General features: G+C 37.4%; 1 protein-coding gene across 1 annotated transcript; it reads right to left on the bottom strand.

Moving 5' to 3' along the window:
• Nucleotides 1-143: 143 nt before the first annotated feature.
• Mcm2 (DNA replication licensing factor Mcm2) lies at nucleotides 144-23,515 on the bottom strand. The gene is made up of 16 exons (XM_089728755.1): nucleotides 23,354-23,515; nucleotides 21,924-22,090; nucleotides 20,460-20,626; nucleotides 19,342-19,531; nucleotides 18,881-19,070; nucleotides 17,638-17,940; nucleotides 15,260-15,463; nucleotides 14,185-14,416; nucleotides 13,958-14,049; nucleotides 12,035-12,120; nucleotides 8,254-8,421; nucleotides 7,487-7,648; nucleotides 6,279-6,429; nucleotides 5,965-6,064; nucleotides 3,062-3,201; nucleotides 144-1,562 (listed from the first exon to the last, which is right to left on the bottom strand). Exons 1-16 carry the CDS (start codon nucleotides 23,354-23,356, stop codon nucleotides 1,275-1,277), a joined length of 2,643 nt encoding a protein of 880 aa, XP_089584881.1. The 5' UTR covers nucleotides 23,357-23,515; the 3' UTR covers nucleotides 144-1,274.
• Between the last annotated feature and the right edge of the window lie 57 nt (nucleotides 23,516-23,572).

Raw genomic sequence — 23,572 nt, 5'->3', positions numbered from 1 at the left:
AGTATATTGTTAAAAATATTTGTGTATCATTAGCAATCTTATTGTAATTCAATGTAGCGAATGTATGAATTTTTGATATATTAAATGTAATTTTAAAAAAATAAGCGTTTTATTCATTAAATATAATTAAAATGTCCATTATATTTTGTTTCTTACACATCAGTTTATTAAATGTACTTTAAAACTATAGATCACAATCTATTAAAATACTTAAAATAGCAAACATTTTAACACAAAATCGATGACGAAAGTTACACTAAAATCAGGCAAGGCATTTATGAGCTAATTATCCTTAAAATTATTTAATTTTTACGCATAAGGCGATCGAAATGATAAAATTGGTTTTTTTTTTTATCATTTTTAAACAGGAGCCCCTATAAACAACCTAATTATAGTAAACTAAACTAGAGTAAAGGTGGGTTTTACTGTGTATATCGGCACATTGCGTCACATTGGCAATCGGCTATTGTTCACACTGTCGTATTTAAAATCCTTTTTTTATCTTCATAACTGCAATGTTTTTAGTGTTAATAGAACTCTGCTAAAATAAATTCAATGAATCAATCGTGTTATTGTTAGTTGAACAAGACGTAATCCGTGCCAAGATTTCTGTTACACATACAAAGTGGGCACGTTTCTCCTGTAGCTTTCGTAGGAAGATTGCAGCGTTTAAAAACAAGTATTTTTATCAGGGTTCACCGGACGTTGTGATCACCGAAGCTGACACAGGTGCTAATGTCACAACCGATCTTGGGACGGGAGGTCTCGACTTGTATTCTAGTGACAGTTGTCCTACATAATAATATTAAATCGGAATACTGGCTACTTGCGACATAAATAGTTAACACGGTAGTACCTAATTGTGCTTATTATGACGCAAAGGAACGAAGAACACAAAATATGATACGTTTTATTATTATTGTAGATATAAGTTATTATATAGTAGATATAGATATCTCTGACTGCAACGTCATATGATAAGAAAGGTGAAGGGTTGTGACATCTGAACCATGGTAATTCCTTATTAGTAGGGGGACCGGTAACCTCATTTATTCACTATATTAGAAACAACTTCGCCGTAACGTAGTAAATATTTAGAGAACATTATATTCTTCTCTCATATTCAAAACTAATTAACTCTTGCAAACTATTATGACTAAAACAACTTCAGTGAAAGCCTTAATTCATAATTATTAAATCTCGAATGCTTGTAAATTAAAACAATAAAAAAATAATATCGTAAAGAAAATTGAAGCCGATGGACTTTGTTTATTTTATGAAGCACTGGGCACTTCGGGTAGTAAGTGCACAATTACCTTCCTCTTTTGATCGTAACTGAAATTATTGATTTTAAATATGTTACTGTCATAAAAAGGTTTCAGATCCGTTATGTTTATTTGACGAGCCCTCTCGAGCAGATCTCTCTCGGAGATTTCTATTGTTGATTGTGAATGGTTGTGGAGGCCTCTCATGTAGGCCAGTTGGTCTATGGTCAGCTGCCTCAGGATGTAATAAAGCAGCTCACTGTGATCCTTTTTGTAGGATAAATACTTTTGGAACGTCTGTAATAAGAAAAATAATATTATTTAAATTATGTAACTGGTAATGAGTAAATAAAATCTGAAATATTGAGCCACTAAAACCGAGATCTAACTGTGCTTAGTGCGAGTTTTTTAACGCTCTCGATGGCGTAAAGGTTAGCTCATATTTATATGCAATGGGATCGTTTGCGTACGTTTGCCGCTAGGGGCGCTGTTCCAACTGCATACAAAATTGAGTTAACTTTTACGTTATCGAGAACGTTAAAGAACTCGCACTAAGCACACTGCTCTCGTGTCGTGCCGGGAACACGTACGTGAGACTATGGAGGGTAGAGAGGTAAGGAGAATCGTCTCATATGGGAGAAGCTTGAAAATGTGTCCCACTTTCAGCACTAAATAACAGTTCAAAAATCCTTCAGAATGGCGCTAGCATAGGCACAGGGTATGATATGAATTGAGCAGTTGTTCACTGATTGAAGTATGCTGAGTTAATATATTTAATGAGTAGAGTAGTTAGTGACAGTGTAATATACAAGACCTCACATGTTTACGTAGTACAAACTAATTTCGTCAATATAACCTAAAATTTTCACTGGTGGTAGGACCTCTTATGAGTCCGCCCGGGTAGGTACCACCACCCCGCCTATTACTGCTGTGAAGCAGTAATGCGTTTCGGATTGAAGGGTGGGGCAGCCGTTGTAGCTATACTGAGACCTTAGAACTTATATCTCAAGGTGGGTGGCGGATTTACGTTGTAGATCTCTATGGGCTCCAGTAACCACCACTTAACACCAGGTGGGCTGTGAGCTCGTCCACACATCTAAGCATGAAAAAAAAAAAGTGGTAAAACGTGGAGACATCGATTGCATTTTCTTATCAGTTTTAAATAACATACTTTTTATGATTTTGTAGTGCTTACAGTTCTTTCGTCCTTTTTTATTTCTCAATCTTATTCTAATAATTTTCAGCGCCTTTTTTAAATTTACCCTTATTTAGGAGATTTTAAGGGACACTTATTACACACAGACGGTTCTCCTTACCTCTACCCTCCATGCGTGAGACAAATGCGAATGATTTTTATACTTTATACTTCTATAATCACAAATTTCGCCAAGACCACACTTTAAAAAAATATTAACAAAGACAAACAATATTTAATCTATTCTCAATTTGACAACAGACGTCAAGAACAAAAGTTTGACAATAAATAAATAGTATGCATGCGTGTGTGCGTCAAATACATGGTATGTAGTATGTGTAATGTTTTCTTTATTGATTTAATGTATCTGTTATGCATTATTTAAAAAAAATATTAGCATTGTGCACTTCTTCTCTATATTCTCTATAAGTGTGGAAAATTTCATACTCCTCCGTTCGCGCAAGTTCGTAAAAAGGGATACAAAGTTTTTGCTTCACGTATTAATATATAGATTAATATTGATGTAATTAAAAGTTAAAATCTATCGGGATTTCGTCACAAAAACTAATCTATGTAGGTAGAGGATGGTGCGCGGTGTGACCTGTCTCATGGCTCGCATGACGCTGTACTTCTGCGTGTCGACGAAGCTCTCCAGCATGGTGCGGATGGCCACGTTCACGTCCTCCTCGCTGACCTGGCTCCGTAGGTGCATGCGGGCGTGAGCCTCGCACATGCGGATCACTGAGACACACACATTACACATTTTAAATCTATATATATAAAAATGAATTGCTGTTCGTTAGTTTTTTTTTATTGTTTAGATGGGTGGACGAGCTCACAGCCCACCTGGTGCTAAGCGGTTACTGGAGCCCATCCATAACGTAAATGCGCCACGAAAGACCTAACAGCTCAAGGGCAGCTGCTTCGAGAATGCATCTACTGCCGGATCGGAATCACGACCCACTAAGAAGGTCCGGCGGAAAACTTAATGGGGTCTGTTTATGATTTAGGTGCGGTGACTCCCCTAGGTCTAAGACCTATTTTCTTTTTTTCTTTTTATTGCTTAGATGTGTGGACGAGCTCACAGCCCACCTGGTGTTAAGTGGTTACTGGAGCCCATAGACATCTACAGCGTAAATGCGCCACACACCTTGAGATATAAGTTCTAAGGTCTCAGTATAGTTACAACGGCTGCCCCACCCTTCAAACCGAAACGCATTATTGCTTCACGGCAGAAATAGGCGGGGCGTTGGTACCTACCCGTGCGGACTCACAAGAGGTCCTACCACCAGTAAGAGTAACCTAGGCCGCACTACGGTTTTTCCCGGGAGCGGTAAACCGTTGTAGCCGTGAAACCGCTTAAGACGCACACACTACAATTATTACCCGCGAATTCGCCCGCGATTTTCACAGTTTGAAGACGGACAAATTTCAAAAGAGCAGTATGTAGCGTTGCTCTGGTACTAAGAAATAGAAAAAAAAAATACAACGAAAATTTCACAACTGTTGGGTCCGTCCACTTACTAGCCGTAGATTTGAGAAAGGTTTCTTTCATAAGAAATATCAAAAGTTTAAGAAAACCCTTAGAGAAAGTTTTCAATGACTATCGGATGCCAGTAATCAGTTTCAGGGAAACAAAATTTCGCGAATGTATGTAAACGAAGCTCTCTCTTGGCCCTTCATTAATTACATTTAAATTTCCCGCGCATTAGCTTCGACTATCATAATAGTTAGAAGCTATGTTCATTCTATAATTGGATTTGCTGTCTGGCTTTGAATATTCAAAAATATAACGTTTTTTTATTTTATTTTTTTATTTTTATTGCTTAGATGGGTGGACGAGCTCACAGCCCACCTGGTGTTAAGTGGTTACTGGAGCCCATAGACATCTACAACGTAAATGCGCCACCCACCTCGAGATATAAGTTCTAAGTTCTCAGTATAGTTACAACGGCTACCCCACCCTTCGAACCGAAACGCATTACTGCTTCACGGCGGAAATAGGCGGGGTGGTGGTACCTATCCGTGCGAACTCCCAAGAGGTCCTACCACCAGTGATTACGCAAATTATAATTTTGTGGGTTTGATTTTGATTACACGATGTTATTCCTTCACCGTGGAAGTCAATCGTGAACATTTGTTAAGTACGTATTTCATTAGAAAAATTGGTACCCGCCTGCGGGATTCGAACACCGGTGCATCGCTAGATACGAATGCACCGGACGTCTTATCCTTTAGGCCACGACGACTTCCAATGTGCTTTCTTAATAGATTAAAAGAACTTGCAGATTTAAAAAAGGGTCTACATATTGAAGCAATATCTTTCAATGTTGTTTCTCTTTGCAGGTTCGAAAATAATTATAATAATTTTAAGTGTAGAAATAAGTTAATAAAATAATAATAATAAAAAACTCTTTGCAGAGCAACAGCTTGGTTCTTTGTTTCAATACAAAACACATTATATGGACGCTTGAAATGCAAACGTGACTAAGCGACAATGCGTGAACTTTACAGTAGTCTAATTTAAAGTTGAAATACCTGAAAACAAAATTTATTTTAACGAATCTAGCTGTAGTAGAATCTAGCTAGTAGTAGAATCTAGCTAGTAGCTGTAGGATTGAAATGATTTTTATAGACCTGGAAATATAATTTTTTTGCGCATCGAATATGGTTATTGCCTATAATTAATGTACAAAGCAGTTATTGTCGCTTAGTTATGCTAGTCGCTTATGTTTGCCTTTCAAGCGTCGATATGTATTTGAAATTTCAAAAAACCGCACGCGGTGACGCATAGTGCGTGCACGGATACCTAGTTCTATGGATTACAAATTTTGTTTTGATTTTTTTCCGCGACAATTTTGTAACGTTTCGCGGTTTTTATTAATCAGTCGCGGGAAAGAACCGCAAGTGCGGCTGCTTGTGTTCGTTTTCGTGTTTCGTAAACTCACGCTGCGGTTACACCGTAGTGCGGCCCGGGCCTAAAGCTGCAAGCGACGGTTGGGTGCATGGATCGAGGGTATCCGTAGAAACTAACTGCGTTTTTTTCTCAATTTTTATTAAAGTATCTTTCTTTGGTGGAATTCAGGACCTTGATATTTTTTTCAACAGGAATGAGTTTGTACAGTTGCATCTTCATTTAAGTGCTCATCGATTGGCGATCGAATTTTAGCGGCAAATGTTCGATTCAGCTAATACAACTGGTTTTGTACTGGTGGTAGGACGTCTTGTGAGTCCGCGCGGGTGGGTACCACCGCCCCGCCTATTTCTGCCGTGAAGCGTTTTGGTTTGAAGGGTGGGGCTGTCGTTGTAACTGTACTGAGACCTTAGAACTTATATCTCAAGGTGGGTGGCGCATTTACGTTTGTGAATGTCTATGGGCTCCAGTAACCACTTTACGTCAGGTGGGCTGTGGGCTGTGAGCTCGTCCACCCATCTAAGCAATAAATAAATAAAAAATACAAAATTAACAATTGTTTCTTTTTACGTTGTATTCATCGAAGTTACCTGATTCGATGTGTCGCACGGTGATGGGCAGGCTTCCCGTCGCGAGGGACTCCTGCCGGAGCTGACTGTACATTTTCGCGACTTTGTCCTGATCCATATTCTGTTGACGAAGAACAGCATTAATGCAACGTTTTCATTGTTTCTGTACACGACGAATTCGGGGGGCGGCGGGGCGCGGGGTGCGGAGTGCGGGGGCGGGGCGCGGAGTGCGGGGGCGGGGCGCGGAGTGCGGGGGCGGGGCGCGGAGTGCGGGGGCGGGGCGCGGAGTGCGGGGGCGGGGCGCGGAGTGCGGGGGCGGGCGTGCGTGCACGTACCTGCAGCTTGGGGTGCACGTTCTCCCTGGAGTACACGATGTACTTCTTGAAGAGGTCCTGGGGCAGCACGAAGTCGGGGTCGGGGGCGGCGTGGTCTAGTGACGTCGCGGGCGAGCTCGGGTGGTGCCGCATGTGCGAGCTCACCACGAATCTGTTGGTTCGCATCAATACATCAGTTTTTTTTTTCCTACCTTGCTGATAGTTCTGAAATTGGTATCTACTTCAATTGTATATGTTTCAAAGGTATTTTAAGTATCCTTTATATGTAAATTGCTTATTCTTATTTATGTGTAAAGAAGCAATTTTTTTAAATAATAATAATTATTATATTACATTGTGTATTAATTAGTTATTTAATTAATTAGTGTATGTAAGTATGTGTATATGTATATATATGTATATGTATTTCACTGGATTGGTACACCGCGCATAGTTCGTTACCAAATGATTCTTGTCCATCTGATGGTTATCTGGAAGAGATCGCTCTTAACGGTAAGACTGTCAATTGTACTCTCTCTCTCTCTCTAGCTGGTAGCCTTGAGAGGCTATTTCAGCGTAACCTTAACTAGTAGGTGAGCTCACGGGGCTCAAACCTGACGACGTTGCTAACACGAACCCTAGCAAGAGCCGTGCTTCGCAGAATCTACCACCGGATCGGAAACGCGACCCACCGAGAAGATCCGGCGAGAAACTCAGTGGGCTGTGTCTGAGGGCTAATTTACTCGCCGAGCCCTTCGTCACAAGCGACGGGTTCGGCGAGGACAGTGACCGGTGCTTGTGGTTCCTAAAAGCACCGTTAGTGGATCGGGAGGATCCGATATGACGTGTTTGGGGCGACGTCAACTGCTTTCCATTCTATACGCAGGTATCGGGAATGAATACATCACGTTATTCGACTGGCATTAAACTAGGGTTGGGCTTGTACAATGTGTGTGTGTGTTTTTTTTTATTGCTTATATGGGTGGACGAGCTCACAGCTCGCCTGGAGTTAACTACAACGTAAATGCCGCCATCCACTTCGAGATATAAGTTCTAAGGTCTCAGTATAGTTACAACGGCTGCCCCGCCCATCCAACCGAAACGTATTGCTGCTTCACGGCAGAAATAAGCAGGGCGGTGGTACCTACCCGCGCGGACTCACAAGAGCTCCTACCGCCAGTGATCTAAGTGAGGACTAGGCGTGTGCGCACAGGGTAGGGCCGGTGTACCTGGCGAGGTGCGCGTCCCGCATGGGGTCGGGCTCGTCGCGCACGACGCACAGCACGTCGAAGCGCGACAGGATGGGCTCGGAGAGGGCCACGTTCTCTGAGAACGTGAGCGAGGCGTCGTAGCGCCCGCCGATGGGGTTGGCCGCCGCTATCACGGAGCACCTGCAAAAACAAACAGATCGAATTTCAAACTCTTCTGTCTCCTCAGAGAGAGGTCAGGGTTTGATTGCACAAGGTTTGATTAACGGTAGGCGGCGACCTGGCTCTGCCCCTGGCATTGCTGAAGTCTATGGGCGACGGTAACCACTCACCATCAGGTGGGCAGTGTGTGTCTGCCTACAAGGGCAATAAAAAAAAACAATGACGTCATTATTTAATAAACTCTCTTTGATGGATATAAGATACAATTTAATTAACTTTTATGGCTTGACCTCGCGTTTACAGAAAGACAATATTCAATGTTAGCTTCTTTTTTTTTATTGCCCTTGTAGGCAGACGAGCTGACGGCCCATCTGATGGTGAGTGGTTACCGTCGCCCATGGACTTCAGCAATGCCGGGGGCAGAGCCAAGCCGCTGCCTACCGTTTAATACTCTCCACAAGCCTCGTTTGAAGAAGGATATGTCATAGCGCTCGGGAAACACCGTGGAGGGGATCTCATTCCATAGCCGGATGGTACTTGGCAAAAATACTAAATAGCTTAAATACTAGTGCTTTTATGAAAGCGCAATGTTGTTAAGTGTACGCACTCAGACCCGCGTTGCTCACCTGGCGTGCAGTGACGTGACGATCCCCGCCTTGGATATGGATATGGACTGTTGCTCCATCGCTTCGTGTATGGAAGTCCGGTCCTGGTCATTCATTTTGTCGAACTCGTCGATGAGACAGACGCCGCGGTCCGCGAGCACTAGCGCACCGGCTTCCAGCGTCCACTCCCTACAAGACGGACAAGGACAAACGTGAGACAATGTTCGGTGGTGTTGCTTTTTTAACACGTTGACGGTTCTGAGGTCTCAAGTATAGTTACATCGGCTGCCCCACGCTTCAAACCGAAACGCAGTACTGGTTCACGGCGGACTCACAAGAGGTCTTACCACCAGTAATTATACAAATTATAATTTTGTGGGTTTGATTTTTATTACATGATGTTATTCCTTCACCGTAGAAGTCAATCGTGAACATTTGTAGAGTACATATTTCATTAGAAAAATCGGTACCCGCCTGCGAGATTCGAACACCGGTGCATCGCTCAACACGAATGCACCGGACGTCTTATCCTTTAGGCCACGACGACTTCAAAACCTTCTTACTAAGGTGCCGGAATATCTAGTAGGCTCTAGTAAAGAGAAATCTGAAGATACCGAGAATGAATCTAGTTCTAAGAAACCTAAAATAATAAAACATACATTAAAACCAACAAAAGATGGTACAGTTAGGCCATGCAGACGCTTAGTAATAAAAATCGACATAATTACTTCAGTGCGCCACGTAGGGTACCGGTTATCTACACGGCAGTCAATGTGTTAATACGCTTTTATTAGCTTCAGACGTATGTATGTTTGTAACACAGAACAAAGTCAGAACTGATATTTTTAAGCTATTGCATAGCTTTTATCGCGGGCCTTAAGCGCGGCGACCGAATCATGAAATTCCGTAACGAAAAAAACCTTACACCCTCACTCCGCCTACCATGTAGCTCGCATTCAACACATTCACACGTTTTGCTTGTTTAGTGTTTGTGAATAAGCGCGTGGCGTGACGTCACACTGCATGCGCATCATGAAAAGTCTGCCCGTCTCTCCCTCGCGCGGTCTAGCTTATGAGTGTGAAGGGTACAGTCAAGGTTTTGCTTTTATTAATGTTTAATATAGCGTGTTCTTGTTTTATTATTGTTTTAATATTAAATTATCATTGTCTAATTATAATTGCATAAGTTGATAAAAAATGTTATGCAATAGCTTTACCGCGACAGTTCTCGAGTGCCACACGTTTGTTTTTTTTTGCATGCAGTACGCGTCGTGTGCGACTAAAGACAGCAATAATTTAGAGTGAGAGCGCATGATCGCCGCCGCCATTTTCGATTCGTTTCTTTATTGCGGCTTATGCATTCGTTTATTAATACGCTTTTATTAGCTTCAGACGTATATGTATGTTTGTATTGGAATCTTTGAACATGATTTTGATTTTCAAAACGTCGGATTAACTCGAAATTTGGTATACTTATTAAAGACCGATGACAATTCAATATTTAAAAAAAAAAAAATTGAACTAAAAAAATAATAATAGTTTAAAAAACTAACAAAATACGCTTTTATAGAAAATCCAACTTAAAAATAGAACATAAATTTTAATAAATTTGAATTAAAAATAGTGCAAGAAAGAATGATTTTATAATAAAAAAAAAACATGTGTGCAATTCACACGTGGTAGAAGTGAAACCTTCCAAAATTAAAATACAATTATCCTTAACGTCTTAATTATATGTAAAATTTTGTCATTAGTAAATAATTGTAAGGTAGCGCCTTCTGTGAATTGATATTTTAATTTCACGTATAATCCTAAATTAAAATTCACTACAAGAGCTTTCATACACACGTTAGTATTAAAAAATCTCACAGATGGCGCTGTATTAAATAGTATGTATATTTTTGTCTCATTCGTTGCTGGCTTCATCCTGCACATTTTTGTATTTGTGTCTCTTACCTGTCGTTTTTTCCGTTGCATCCGGTTTGAAATCACAACGATTCTAAAGAAGTTTTCACTTAAAAAAAAGCGTGGGGTGCTTTTCGGGATATTATCAAAATAACCCCTCTACTCATATCTGTTCATAAAATATTTATAACTACTGATACCGTGCATCATCCCTAGCTATTAGACTCGTTATTAGCGCTCGTAGCCTTTAGGGCTATTTCAGCTACGCTCAGACGGGATGGCGTTGCAACAGACTTGAAAACAATATGGTCTGGTTTATTTTTAAACTCTGAATAGCTGTTACTGGCAGCTTGGCCCACGTAATTACGAAAGTGTCAGTATACTTAGTCTGGCCATAAATACTGTTACAATTAAAAATAAACAAAATATTACATTTGAATTTGGAATCTGTCATTTTTATATAATTGCTCATTGAGTTTTCTCATTTTGGCGCTAATACATTGTACAGTATTTTGCGATATTAAAATGGAGTGGGGTGATAAAGAGAACCGAATCGCTGTGATTGCATTACACAAAGTAGGTATGGAGCCAAATGCAATTTTTAAAACTCTCCATACGCTTGGCATTAGTAAAATGTTTGTGTACCGGGCTATTAATAGGTGCAATGAGACCTCCTCTGTTTGTGACAGAAAAAGATCTGGCCGTCCACGTAGTGTTCGTATGAAAAAGGTGGTCAAAGCAGTAAGGGAAAGAATTCGAAGAATCCTGTCCGAAAGCACAAGATTTTATCTCGGGAGATGAAGATAGCACCTAGAACCATGTCGCGTATTTTAAAAGATGATTTAGGACTTGCAGCCTATAAGAGACGTACTGGTCATTTCTTAACTGATAATTTTAAAGAGAATAGGGTGGTAAAAACGAAACAACTACTGAAGCGGTACGCAAAGGGAGGTCATAGAAAAATTTTGTTTACGGATGAGAAATTTGTTACAATTGAGCAACATTTTAACAAACAAAATGACCGTATTTATGCTCAAAGCTTTAAGGAAGCTTCCCAATTAGTCGACAGAGTGCAACGTGGGCACTATCCGACTTCAGTAATGGTTTGGTGGGGTATTAGCTATGAAGGAGTGACTGGGCCATACTTTTGTGAAAAAGGTATCAAAACATCGGCACAAGTGTATCAATATACCATTCTTGAGAAGGTAGTGAAGCCCCTTAACAACACCATGTTCAATAATCAAGAATGGTCCTTCCAGCAAGACTCGGCGCCAGGTCATAAAGCTCGGTCTGCGCAGTCTTGGTTGGAAACGAACGTTTCGGACTTCATCAGAGCTGAAGACTGGCCGTCGTCTAGTCCCGATCATTACCGACCGATTTATGGTCAGTTTTAGAGAGTACGGCTTGCTCTAAACGCCATGATAATTTGGAGTCCCTAAAACAATCCGTACGATTGGCAGTGAAAATTTTTCCCATGCAAAGAGTGCGTGCTTCTATTGATAACTGGCCTCAACGTTTAAAGGACTGTATTGCAGCCAATGGAGACCACTTCGAATAAGCTTTTTATACTTTAAATTATTTTATATTTATGTATTAAACTAACACACTCTAAAAGTAATAAATGTTATTTGTAATAGATTTTTTTTCCTTTGTCTTAGTATTTATGGCAAGACTAGGTAGTTCCTTATGGGAACAATACTGCAATGTGTGCAATCATTACCCTAGCGCCCTCTAGTAAGTGCCGATCGCAATGGCGGCATTTACGTTGTAGATGTCTAGGGATCCCGTAACCACTTAACACCAGCTGGTCCGTGAGCTCGTCCACCCGTTTAAGCAATAAAAAAAATGTATAGGTCATTTGTAAGTCATTATTTTACGGAATAGCTAAAGTTGTTACCTAGTAGTTGGGTTCTTCCGCACGTAGGCGGTGAGACCGACGGCGCTGGCCCCCTGGCCGGTCGTGAACACGGCCCTGGGAGCTATCTGCGTGGTCATATTAGTATACATTGAAGTTCACAATCAATTACAGTAGATAATATATGATTTTATAAAACTTCAGTGAACTTAACAAACGCCATTGGTATTGTTACGCGCTGGGGTTCGGGATAAATAAATGTTCCACCAAAGTACAACTTTTTAGTTCTATATTCAACACTTAGAACAATTAAAACACTCAACAAACACTTTAAAACTCTCAATTCGCTTCTTCCGCTTCGCTTCAGGTGATCCGTTCGCTGTTTCTGCCATCTCTGCAACGCTTTTATAGCCGATACCACATCCCTAGAATTATCGAGAACATTCCACACATCTCTAGTATTGTGTTTCCGGTATCTGACAATAGATGGCGTTGTACTTCTCGAGCGTTCTAGGTGCTTCTATATTCGTTCGACTATTCGGCGATAGATGGTGTTACTCTTACCGGCGTAACAGTATGCTAGGAGTGCGCACTAACTGATTAGTCTCACATCACCAGTCATTACATTACATTACATCAAGTTTTTCTTAATATGAGTGTGTAATCCAAATTTTGTTACAACGGTCAACTCGAACCAGTTTTTGTATTAACCCTAGAGCAATCTGTAGCTTTTCAATGTTTGAAGAAAGGACGATGCCCATTTTCTATGGGCGTTTGGGCCCCTAAAAAAAGTTGTCCTGTCATGATGGTTTTAACTTAATTTGATAGACAAAGAAATATCGTTTCATATTCAGAAAACGATTTTTATATTCTCACCCAGGTTTAAGAGAAATCTGTTTTTTTCTGCAGCTAAAATTAAGTTGTTAATTGTTTTCTTCGAAATCAATAATCGCTCTCATAATTATTTACAGTATTAAATAAGTTAATTGTGGTTAATGTTGCTAGAAATAAGCCCTTACGTACATTTTATTATTATTATATCCTCATAATAATAATAAAATGAAATGAAAATCCGGAAGCCGGCAACGATATTGTTGTTGTTGTTTTTAAATTCACCAATAAGCAGGCAAAGAGCGTCTGTCGAAGTTATATATTTTTTATGTCAATAAAAAGCCGGTGTATCTCTTTTTATTGCTTTTTGGGAGTTTTGACGTCAACTCGATGAATACCACATTGACTGAGCATGAGCTTACGCAGACCTTTTATACACAATATTACAAATACAAATAATACAAATTACACAATAAACTATTAAAAAAACATTAAAATAAAAATTCAAGTGACGCTTCACTCGGGTTGCTGCCAAAACTCTCTGATCATATATAATAAGAATAGAGTAATGGTAGGCCATTGATATTTTTACTAATGGAATCATTAATATCTAAAAATATTAAATAATTCATGGTTTTAAGTAATAATTATTATTACAATACATATTGAATTGAACAAAAATAAACTAAGAAGCCTGTGAATTATAAACATTAGCTATTTTTTTTAAATTTGTTGTTCAAGTCACAAACAACTCTTTCGTTTGACAGCATATAGGTTTGCTATAAGGCTGTATGGGCTAAGCCCTTTGCCTATTGGCGAATTTAAAAACTATGGCATGGATAGTTTTGGGATGTTATCAATTAAGTAATTTATTTATTTTTGGAAAACAATGCCAGGTTGAAAGAAATGTTGATACATAAACTAAACAACGTTAAATAGTTTTGACATAAAGTTGGCCCACTTTTGGGCATTGTCCTTTTAGTGTACCCTAATAACGATCACCAACACTAATTTTATTTATGTTAATGTTATATTTTTCATCCAGGCATAGATTGCTTAATGCTTGTCGACTGGACATCAATGTTTTGTGGTCCGCTACTGATCTGAGAAAGTTATAATCTGGCCTGAACTAACCTTTTCAGTATATTTCAGGAACTGCGACTTGGCTGTTCCGGGGTCCCCGCATATAAGAACGTTGATGTCGCCTCTCACTTTGTGTTTCTCGCCTGAAAAGAAAAAAAATTGATTACAATACATATATTAGTATGTGGAAAAAATGAACAATGTCAATGAAAGGCGATCAGTAGCTACTTAAAATAAGGTGAGCCAATTTATAGATAACATAAAATCTTGTATCGCACCTGGATTTTTAGGTTCCCCTCCAAAGAGTGCTAAAGCCAATCCTCTTTTAATGTAATCGTATCCGTATATAGAAGGAGCTATGCTTTGTACTATTCTATCCCCGATTCTCGGGTCCTTCGACAACTTGACTATGTTCGCAACATCTTCATCGGTCAAGGATTCAACAATGTGCTTGCAGTCCTTCACAACGATGTAATTCGCGATTATCACTGTCGCGAATACTGGGAATCCCTGGAAAAGAATTTTAATGTGATTAAATTACTTTTTTATTGGTTCTTGTTTGCCCTTTCCCTTTGTGCTACTACTTATACTATAAAGCTTACTATAAAGTCAATGATTATCTAGAAGATTGCACAAAGTGGGAATGAGTTGCTCGCTCCGGGCATTTCAATATTGCAATAATTGTTACGTTATAATACTTATGATAAAAAATTATATAAAAAAAAAATATATTATTAAAAAAAAAAGAAAAAAGACAATATGCCCTCTGAGTTTCTTGCCAGTTCTTCTCAGGACGGAGGCTAGTTTTTGTGAATTGGCGGTAGTTCTTTTTGACGTTCAACAAGCATGTACTTTCATTTATGTTGAATAAATTTTTTTTGATTTGATTTGATTTGTGAGCTGCTGGCAGTGCCTTCTCGCTTGTGACAAAACAGTCGCACAGATAGTAGGATGGCGGAAATTACACATCAGAAGAGACATCAAAGAGAGTCGAGCTGGTGGTAGGACCTCTTGTGAGTCCGCGCGGGTAGGTACCACCACCCCGCCTATTTCTGCCGTGAAGCAGTAATGCGTTTCGGTTTGGAGGGCGGGGCAGCCGTTGTAACTATACTGAGACCTTAGAACTTATATCTCAAGGTGGGTGGCGCATTTACGTTGTAGATGTCTATGGGCTCCAGTAAGCACTTAACACCAGGTATTGCCCTTGTAGGCAGACGAGCACACTGCCCACCTGATGGTGAGTGGTTACCGTCGCCCATAGACTTCAGCAATGCCAGGTGCAGAGCCAGGTGGCCGCCTACCGCTAATAAAAAAAAAAAACAAGAGTCGCTCGCAACTAACAAAGAAACCTACCTGTTCAGTATTTAATGAGCCATCATAGTTGTTGGTGTATACACCGGTCAAGTCAACTTCATCACCGGGCTTACATCGGTCGCACAAATCTGCCAGTAATATGACATCCTTGCTACGAGGTATCCTGCCAGCCGGAATGCGTCCTGGAGACTCCTGGATGGTGACCTTTTGATAGTTTCTATACACTGTTTGTTCCATATTTACCTGCAAATAAAATCTTCTATATAATATATATAAAAATGAATTGCTGTTCGTTAGTCTCGCTAAAACTCGAGACCGGCTGGACCGATTTGGCTAATTTTGATCTTGAATTATTTGTCGGAGTCCAGGGAAGGTTTAAAAGGTAGATAAATATGAAAATGCTCGGAATTAAATAAAAATTACAATTATATGTCCCCCGACGGACGGATTCCTTTTGTTTGTTTTAAATTTATTTTATACAAAAGTTTAGGTATTTAATTTATCGATTGAGGCACTACGAAGTCTGCCGGGTCAGCTAGTAATCAATAAAAAAACAAGATTTTTTATTTATTTATTTATTTTATGGAATAAGTTAAGCCTGGGAATAGTTCACATAACTTAGTGTTTTAAGTAATATGAAGCTTATGGAATTGAAAGATCTTGTCTGCTATGGGCAACAAAGAAACTTACGAATATCAAGAGCATTATTATAATATTGTGGAGCTAAATCCAAGGCACAATTTTTACAGGTGTAGAAGACATAAATATTTAAAGATGACCCTAAACTTTAGGATTTTAAGATAAAATAACGTAATTTTTGTATATTCAAAGTAGCCACAACTATTCTCTTTTTTTTGTTTTTTTAATGCTTATTTGGGTGGACAAGCTCACGGCCCACCTGGTGTTAAGTGGTAACCGGAGCCCATAGACGCCTACAACGTAAATGCCATCACCTACCTCGAGACATGAGTTCTAAGATCTCAGTTTTTACAGTACAACGGCTGCCCCGCCATCCAAACCGAAAAGCATTACTGCTTCACGGCAGAAATAGGCATGGTGGTGGCCCTACCCGTGCGAACTCACAAGATGTCCTACCACCAGTAAATGGCCATACATAAGAAAAATAAATAAAGAAACAAAATTTCCTACAATTTTTTAACATTTGGTTTTTTATATTTTTATAATTATAATAAAGCATGAGTGAACATCGAAAGAAATCCTATGTACATCTATTTTATGGTTAAAATAAAGGGGTTTTTATTCTACCGATATTTAGAAAACACTGTTTACCATAACAACTTAAATTGCCATCCTTTATCCTTTGTTTGCATGAAAAAAATAATGATTCATTAATTTTGGATATCCATGGTAGACCATTGTAAAGTATTGTGATGTAATTTAAACTTACATTTCTATAGTTCTATTGAACAGTGACAGGAAAGACATATCGCAATGTGGATGTCAAACAGGAGTGCTATTGAAATAAACATTTTAAATTGGAACATATCGCCCTTTCGCATTAAAAGTGTACAATTTCAAACAATTTCAAATATATTCAAAATTTAGTTTATATGTGTAAACATTTGTTGTTGCTCTAAGTAACAAATGTTTACATATATTAACCCAATGAAAGGCGATTGCATGCAGCAGAGATGCGAATGTTGCGATGGATGTGTGGAGTAACGAGAATGGATAGGATACGGAACGAATGTGTTAGAGGAAGTCTGAAAGTGGCACCTGTGACAGAGAAGCTGAGGAGTGCACGTTTGGTATGGTATGGACATCTGATGAGACGAAATGAAAATGAGGTTGTTACGAGAGTGTTAACTATGAATTTGGAAGGATTTAGAGGAAGAGGTAGACCTAAGAAGAAATGGATGGATTGTGTGAAAGACGATATGGGTAGGAGGGGAGTGAGCGAAGAAATGGTATATGATAGAAGAGTATGAAAGGAGAAAACATGTTGCGCCGACCCCAGGTGACTGGGAGAAGGGCAGGATAATGATAATGATGATGATGATGATGATGTGTAAACATTTGGTATCATCACCAGTATTTTTCTCATAAATACTGTCAAAAGAGCGTAGTTTAGTTTTAGTTTTGTTTTTTTTTAGTTTACCTATGTTTTGACTACTATTAACAAAATTAATACATAATGTTATCTTACTTTAAAAGACAGATAATGTAACTGGTAATAAAAAAATTTTGCAAAAATTATTAATATTAAAAATATTACATGTTAAACCTTTAAAACACTCTCCTGTAAAATTAGTAAGTTTTGAGATTATATAGTTTTAATGCGAGAAGACGATACAAGTATTTTATATAACAAGAACCAGAAAGATGTCCCACATGTAGGGTCACTATAAGCCCTTTAGCCATGGCCCAGGGAATGTCTGTAAACAATTGTCACTCACCATAAATGGTCCAGAGCTCTGACACTCTGGACAAGACCCGGGTTTGACTTCAGAGTTCTGTGACTGCACGAATGGTCCCAGTATATACCCACAACGGTTACAATCGTATTTAACAACGGACAGTTGTGGTAATACTCCGGTGGTTGACGTTATCACTCCAACAGTTCTCACAAGCTGGTTGAGGTGAAGTTTTCTGAAGGTGCGAAGTTCCTCAATGAGTGGTAAGTCTGATATGCGGACGTGGATCTCAGAGGTCACGCGTTCGTAGCTTGGGAATATTTGGAGGACTATCTCTTTAGCCACCTGCAAAAATGTGCTGTAGATCAGAAGAGGCTACATATATGTGGTATTTTCTAAAGTTTCTAGGCACATTAGAAAACACTTCTTTAGGTCAACATTTGTCTTTTTTAATGTAATTTGACTAATATTAAGAAAACGAACTGACAAGAAGAAGAATTAAATTAAAAATCCACTATGCATTTGAACTTCATTAAGGTTCCTTATTTATCAACTACAATGTATTTATAATGGTTCTTTGTAACACTTCGTCTTTTTTTAGGAGCTTAGCTGTGCCCCTGACATTGCCGATGTCCATGAGAGATAGTAACTTCATGGTGTATTACAAATAAAAGTAGATATTACAAATATACACATCAAATAAGGTTGAGGTTGCATATAGCTCATCTACCCACCACAAAACTACCAACATTGAGGGCAAAAAAATCCAAGGATTCCATGCATTATTAATTATTGTGAATTACTATCAATTGTCTGTGATTAAAAAGACTATAATATCAATTTCGAAACGAATTTCGTATTAGTGAATATTTTGTTGAGTATATACGAAATCGTAAAATATAAGGGTATGTATAATGGGTATGTTATTAGTACAGAAACACTAAATGAAAAAAATATTGTTTGTTTAGGTGAAGGCATAGTCATAATAAAATATAATTAAACTAGTTGTCTTTTATAGTTTTACATTAATTATAATAGTAGATATGTGAATCAAAAATTCAATTTTTTAAATACTTTAATTGATTACATGTCAAGTTTTATATTCATATTATTTCATGTACTCTGAAATTATTGTTAATGAAGATTATTTGCACTGTGTTAGGTTTATTTTTTCATTTAAATTGATAACCATAAACTAAACAAAAACTAGTTTTTATTCTGGATTAACAGTTGCGATACAGTGATGATTGGCCTACAGATTGATGAAAATATAATTAAAACTTACCTCATCGAATATTTGCAACATCTGGAAGGGAGCTTCGGGCAAGAAATAGGCTAAAACTTGTTCTCTATGAGCTAACAAATCAAACTCAACATGAAAGGAAGCTTGGTTATGCTCACACATGCGTCTGATACGGTCCTTGTACACAAACTGGCCTTTGTTATTTGTGAAAGTTCTAAGGAAGTTCTTGAACCTTGGAGAATGAGAAGAATAATTAAAATTTTGAATAGATAATCTTTTATAGAATAGTAATTTATTTGTGGGAATGTTTACAAGTTTATAAAGATACTTTTTACTGTTTCAAATGTGCAGTCAAACAAATAAAAATTTAAATATGATGTAATTGTAATTATTTATATATTGGGCGGGCTATTTAGAACCCATAATCACTACACAATTTAACAGTTGGATCACAGAGATAGCGCAAACATATCTAATTTATTACTGTTTGGAACGTTACCAACCTGTTAGCAATTTCAGTTCTAGGTCCAAGCATTGAAACCCACTCCTTGGTGGTGTAACCTTTAGTATCCTCTAAATTCTCAATACTTTCGATACCTTCTTCCACTTGTTCTTCTGCACCCATCGCTGCCTTCTCCGCAGCCCTCCTTCGTTTCGCTCGAGGGGCATCGGCATTTTCATCATCCGACTCATCTGTCAATTATAGTCAACTAATTGAAGATATTTAATTTATACCAAAATAAATTAAATTTCTCTCTCTATCTATCTTTTTAATACGTTTTTATTAGCTTCATACGTATGTTAGTATGTAACAGAATCTTTGAACATGATTTTGTGACCCCCTTCAAAACGTCGGATTTTTTGTTTTCCTGGGACCCGGAGTGTCTGCGTCAAGACCAAGAAGTGAAACTACCAGGCGCGCCGATCACCTATTTCTTGATAAGTTACCCACTGATTTAGATGAAATTTTTGAAAAATTGAAAAAAAAAATAGAATTGAAATGAAACTAAAAAATGAAAAATAAATAATAGTTTAAAAAACCAAAGAAATACGCTTTTAAGGAAAATCCAACTAAAAAAAAGCGTAGGGTACATGGTATCAATAGTAATCAATATTTTATGAACAGATATAACTAGAAGGGCTATTTTGATAATATCCTGAAAAGCACAACACGCTTTTTTTTTTACAATAATTACGTTTTTTTTCTTACACTACCTATTTATAATTCAAATTTATTAAAATTTATTTTCTATTTTTAGTTGGATTTTGTATAAAAGCGTATTTTTTTTGTTTTTTTTTTAACTATTATTTATTTATTCTGATTCTGAATGTACTTGTTCTTGTCTCTTAAATGATACTCACACCTTTGTAGTTTTGTGTTTTGTTATCAAATAACTCCCACCCAACAAACAAGAGTCCAAACCACACCAAAAGACATCTGGGCACAACCAAAATCACAGACTCTATAAAACTGGATTTTCGCGAAATCAAAAAGGACCGCCATTAGAAAAGAAATTGAATTGAATTATCAAATAATTTTGAATCGATATTTTTTTATTTACTGGACAATTAATGCAATTGGATCTTTTAATATTGAGCCATTATGCTATGATAGTCTCACCGTACAACAGATCACCATCATCACGTCTTATTCTTCCTTCATCTCTATCTCTTCTTCGGAGCTCCTGTTCAACTGCCACACGGTCTCGAATGGACATTGCATCGTATTCATCATCATCAAGGTCTTCATTATCATAGCGATCCAGCGCGGGCATAGGACGATAATCACTGGAATAAAAAAATACGAATTTTAGTCTTCAAAAACAATAATGGATCTACAGTCAAAATCTGTTATAACGACATCGAAGGGACTGCTCATATTCAGTCGTAAAAACCGATAGTCGTAACAACCGGTAATGTTTGATGTGTATCGTGCAAGTACAAACAAATCGATAGGGAATTATTGGAAAAATATATTTACATAATACGCGATTTTTCTTCAATATTAATTTGTTTTATTTTTCTTTGCGACATTTTGAAAGTTTCACGAATAACTCCACAAAGTTTTGGTGCGTCTTGTGTATAGATAAGTAATAAACTAACTGAAAAGATATGAAGAAGTGGTCTTTGACTTTACTGCATGCACGTGTTTTGTTTCTAAGAATTAGAAAAGACTCTACACTAAACTAAATCCTATTGTTTTCTTTCCTGATTTTGATAGCCATTGAAGACAAATGTGGATACCTATTCAAATTGTTTACAATACAACTTAGCCGGTCGTTCTAACAGATCTAATTCTCCGAAATATTAGATAAATGTGGTCGTTTTATGAGGTATGTTGTTATAAGCAATGTCGTATAAAGCAATGTTTTTAATAAGGTGGTCATATAGCATTCAGCTGGGACCTTTGTTCTAGGTTATTATAACCGGCATGTTGTTCTAAACAATGTCGCAGTAAACAGTTTTGACTGTATTAGTAAAATTATTCTCATAAGTGTTGTGTTGGCAGTATTTGATATTTGAAAATAATTTACTGTTTGATTGCTGGTTCTTAATAGTTGAATTTGCATACAATTTATACAGTCTTGAAGTCTGCACCGCAGTCTGACACCTGGAATACTTATATCATCTAAAGGTGAGTGGCTACATCCACATAGTGATATCCATAACCACTTAACACCAGGTGGGTCATGAACTGGCTCATCTGTCTAAATAATGAATAAAATTAATTGTATTTTATATGGTGTTAGATTTTTTCAAGAAATTGCTGTTTTTATACTTTTTGTGATAATCACAATGAATTGTAACCAGTGGTGTAGAGGTGGATGTCTAGAGCAGTGATCAGCAAATTCGTGATGAAATTGCATGCAGTTTGCGTGCTGTTCTTTATCTCCTCTGGTATGGCTCTTCCACAAAATGTTTAGGCACTGAATATTATTTATTATCTTGCTTTGAAAGAGTAAACATTTTTGAAACACAAGGCTATAAAATGATATGTTAAAAAACGTCTGAATAAATTTCAATTGTGAATTATCTATGGATGCATAATGTTATGGTGTACAAAGTTAAGTTACAAAATACATACGCTTCCATATTATCATTGAAAAGTTCCTCTCCATCTTCTTCTTCCTCAAGAGGATTATCACCGAGTATAGCCCCCTCATCTTCAAACATTTCATATTCTCTTGCTGGTGATGTCATTCGTGACTGAGCTCCTTCGCGGTCTGAAGGTGTGTCTGGGATTGGAGAACTCTGGAACATAAATATTCATTCAAATGTTGAACATGGCTATTACAGGACTGTACTCCTAAAAACACAATTGTACTGTATTGTTAAACTGGGTATTTAAATATCATTCATACAAGTCATCAATGCAATTAAGAGTCACGGCCCAACAGATGTTCAGTGGTTACTGGAGCCCATGGTAAAGTAAGATTACCTACCTCTCAGGGCTTACAATATGAAAGATATTAGAATTGATACATTTAATGAACATGCCTATCCAATTTAGGTTTATCGTAAATAAAATACTGTATGAACTCAGCACTTTATAATCATTTCTAAATAGCAGCCCGCTCAGGCTCAGCTCGGGTCTTTAACTAAAATTTCAACAGTATTTGATGTTGTTTTATTTTTTTTAATAAAAGAACACTTATTGCGGCATAACTATAATAGTTAGACATATGCTGTCGCGACACTATTTGTAAATAATAATGACGTGTTCTACAAAGTCGTAGTACATTATTTTATTCTATTATCAATAGTTTTCGCAGGGCACGCAATGTAAAGAATATTTTAGGTAATTTTTTACACCTTCGGTTACATTATTAGAGTTTTAGTAAGGATCCCTAATTTTTTTCAAAAAAGATTATGCCTATGTCACTCGGGAATAGTCTAGCTTCCAAACAGTGAAAGAATTTTTCAAATGGGTTCAGTAGTTTCGGAGCTTATTCAATACAGACAAACAAACAAATGTTTCCTCTTTATAATGTATAGAAGTATAGATAATTGTAGGACAGAACAGTTCAATTTGTGAAAGAAATTGTTTTTTTAATATAAATGGGTAACGAAATCACAGCGTTTAAAATTTGCAAGGTTGGAAATAAATTAATTTGGGTTTTATTAAACATGTTGGAGTTTGTATATAAATGTAATGGCAGGCAGCACTTGACACATGATTACAGATTTCGAATATTAGAATTATTTTAAATGTTTAAAAAAAACAGATGATTGTATTCTCGTAAGAAAATGTCAACACTTCTCATCTAGACACGGCAAGAGAAACATGTAATAGTTTTATAACAAAAATATAAAGTAAATAAGTTTATAATGGTGTAAAAGTGTTCAAGCTATCTGCAATATAATTATAATGAAGCAATTGTGTTTTTAAATAGCCCCTCATCACCTACAGAACCCAATCCCCTCAAATTTAACCGTCCAACAAAACATAAAGACACGAGTTCGTAGTTTGTAAACAAATGGAGAATTGTTTTATTTATTTATTCAAATACTTACCATTTTGTTTAAAGTAAGCAATTAAACGATCACACAATCACAAACAATAGTTTAAACAAATTAATTAAAGACTATAAACTAATAAAATGTACAAAACAAATAAGGCGGTTACAAAGTTACAAAAAAACGTAGGTTATGTTTATGAAGCTTTTTTTTTTATAAATTTTACTGGGTGGAAATAAAGTCTTTTAAGCCAGTTTATGAAGCTTAAGGCGTTAA

This window comes from Bombyx mandarina, chromosome 07 (assembly GCF_030267445.1).
Source record: "Bombyx mandarina strain Sakado chromosome 07, ASM3026744v2".
Taxonomy (NCBI): Eukaryota; Metazoa; Arthropoda; class Insecta; order Lepidoptera; family Bombycidae; genus Bombyx; species Bombyx mandarina.
Note: the sequence above shows the minus strand (reverse complement) of the source record. Positions and strands in the feature narration are given on the sequence as shown.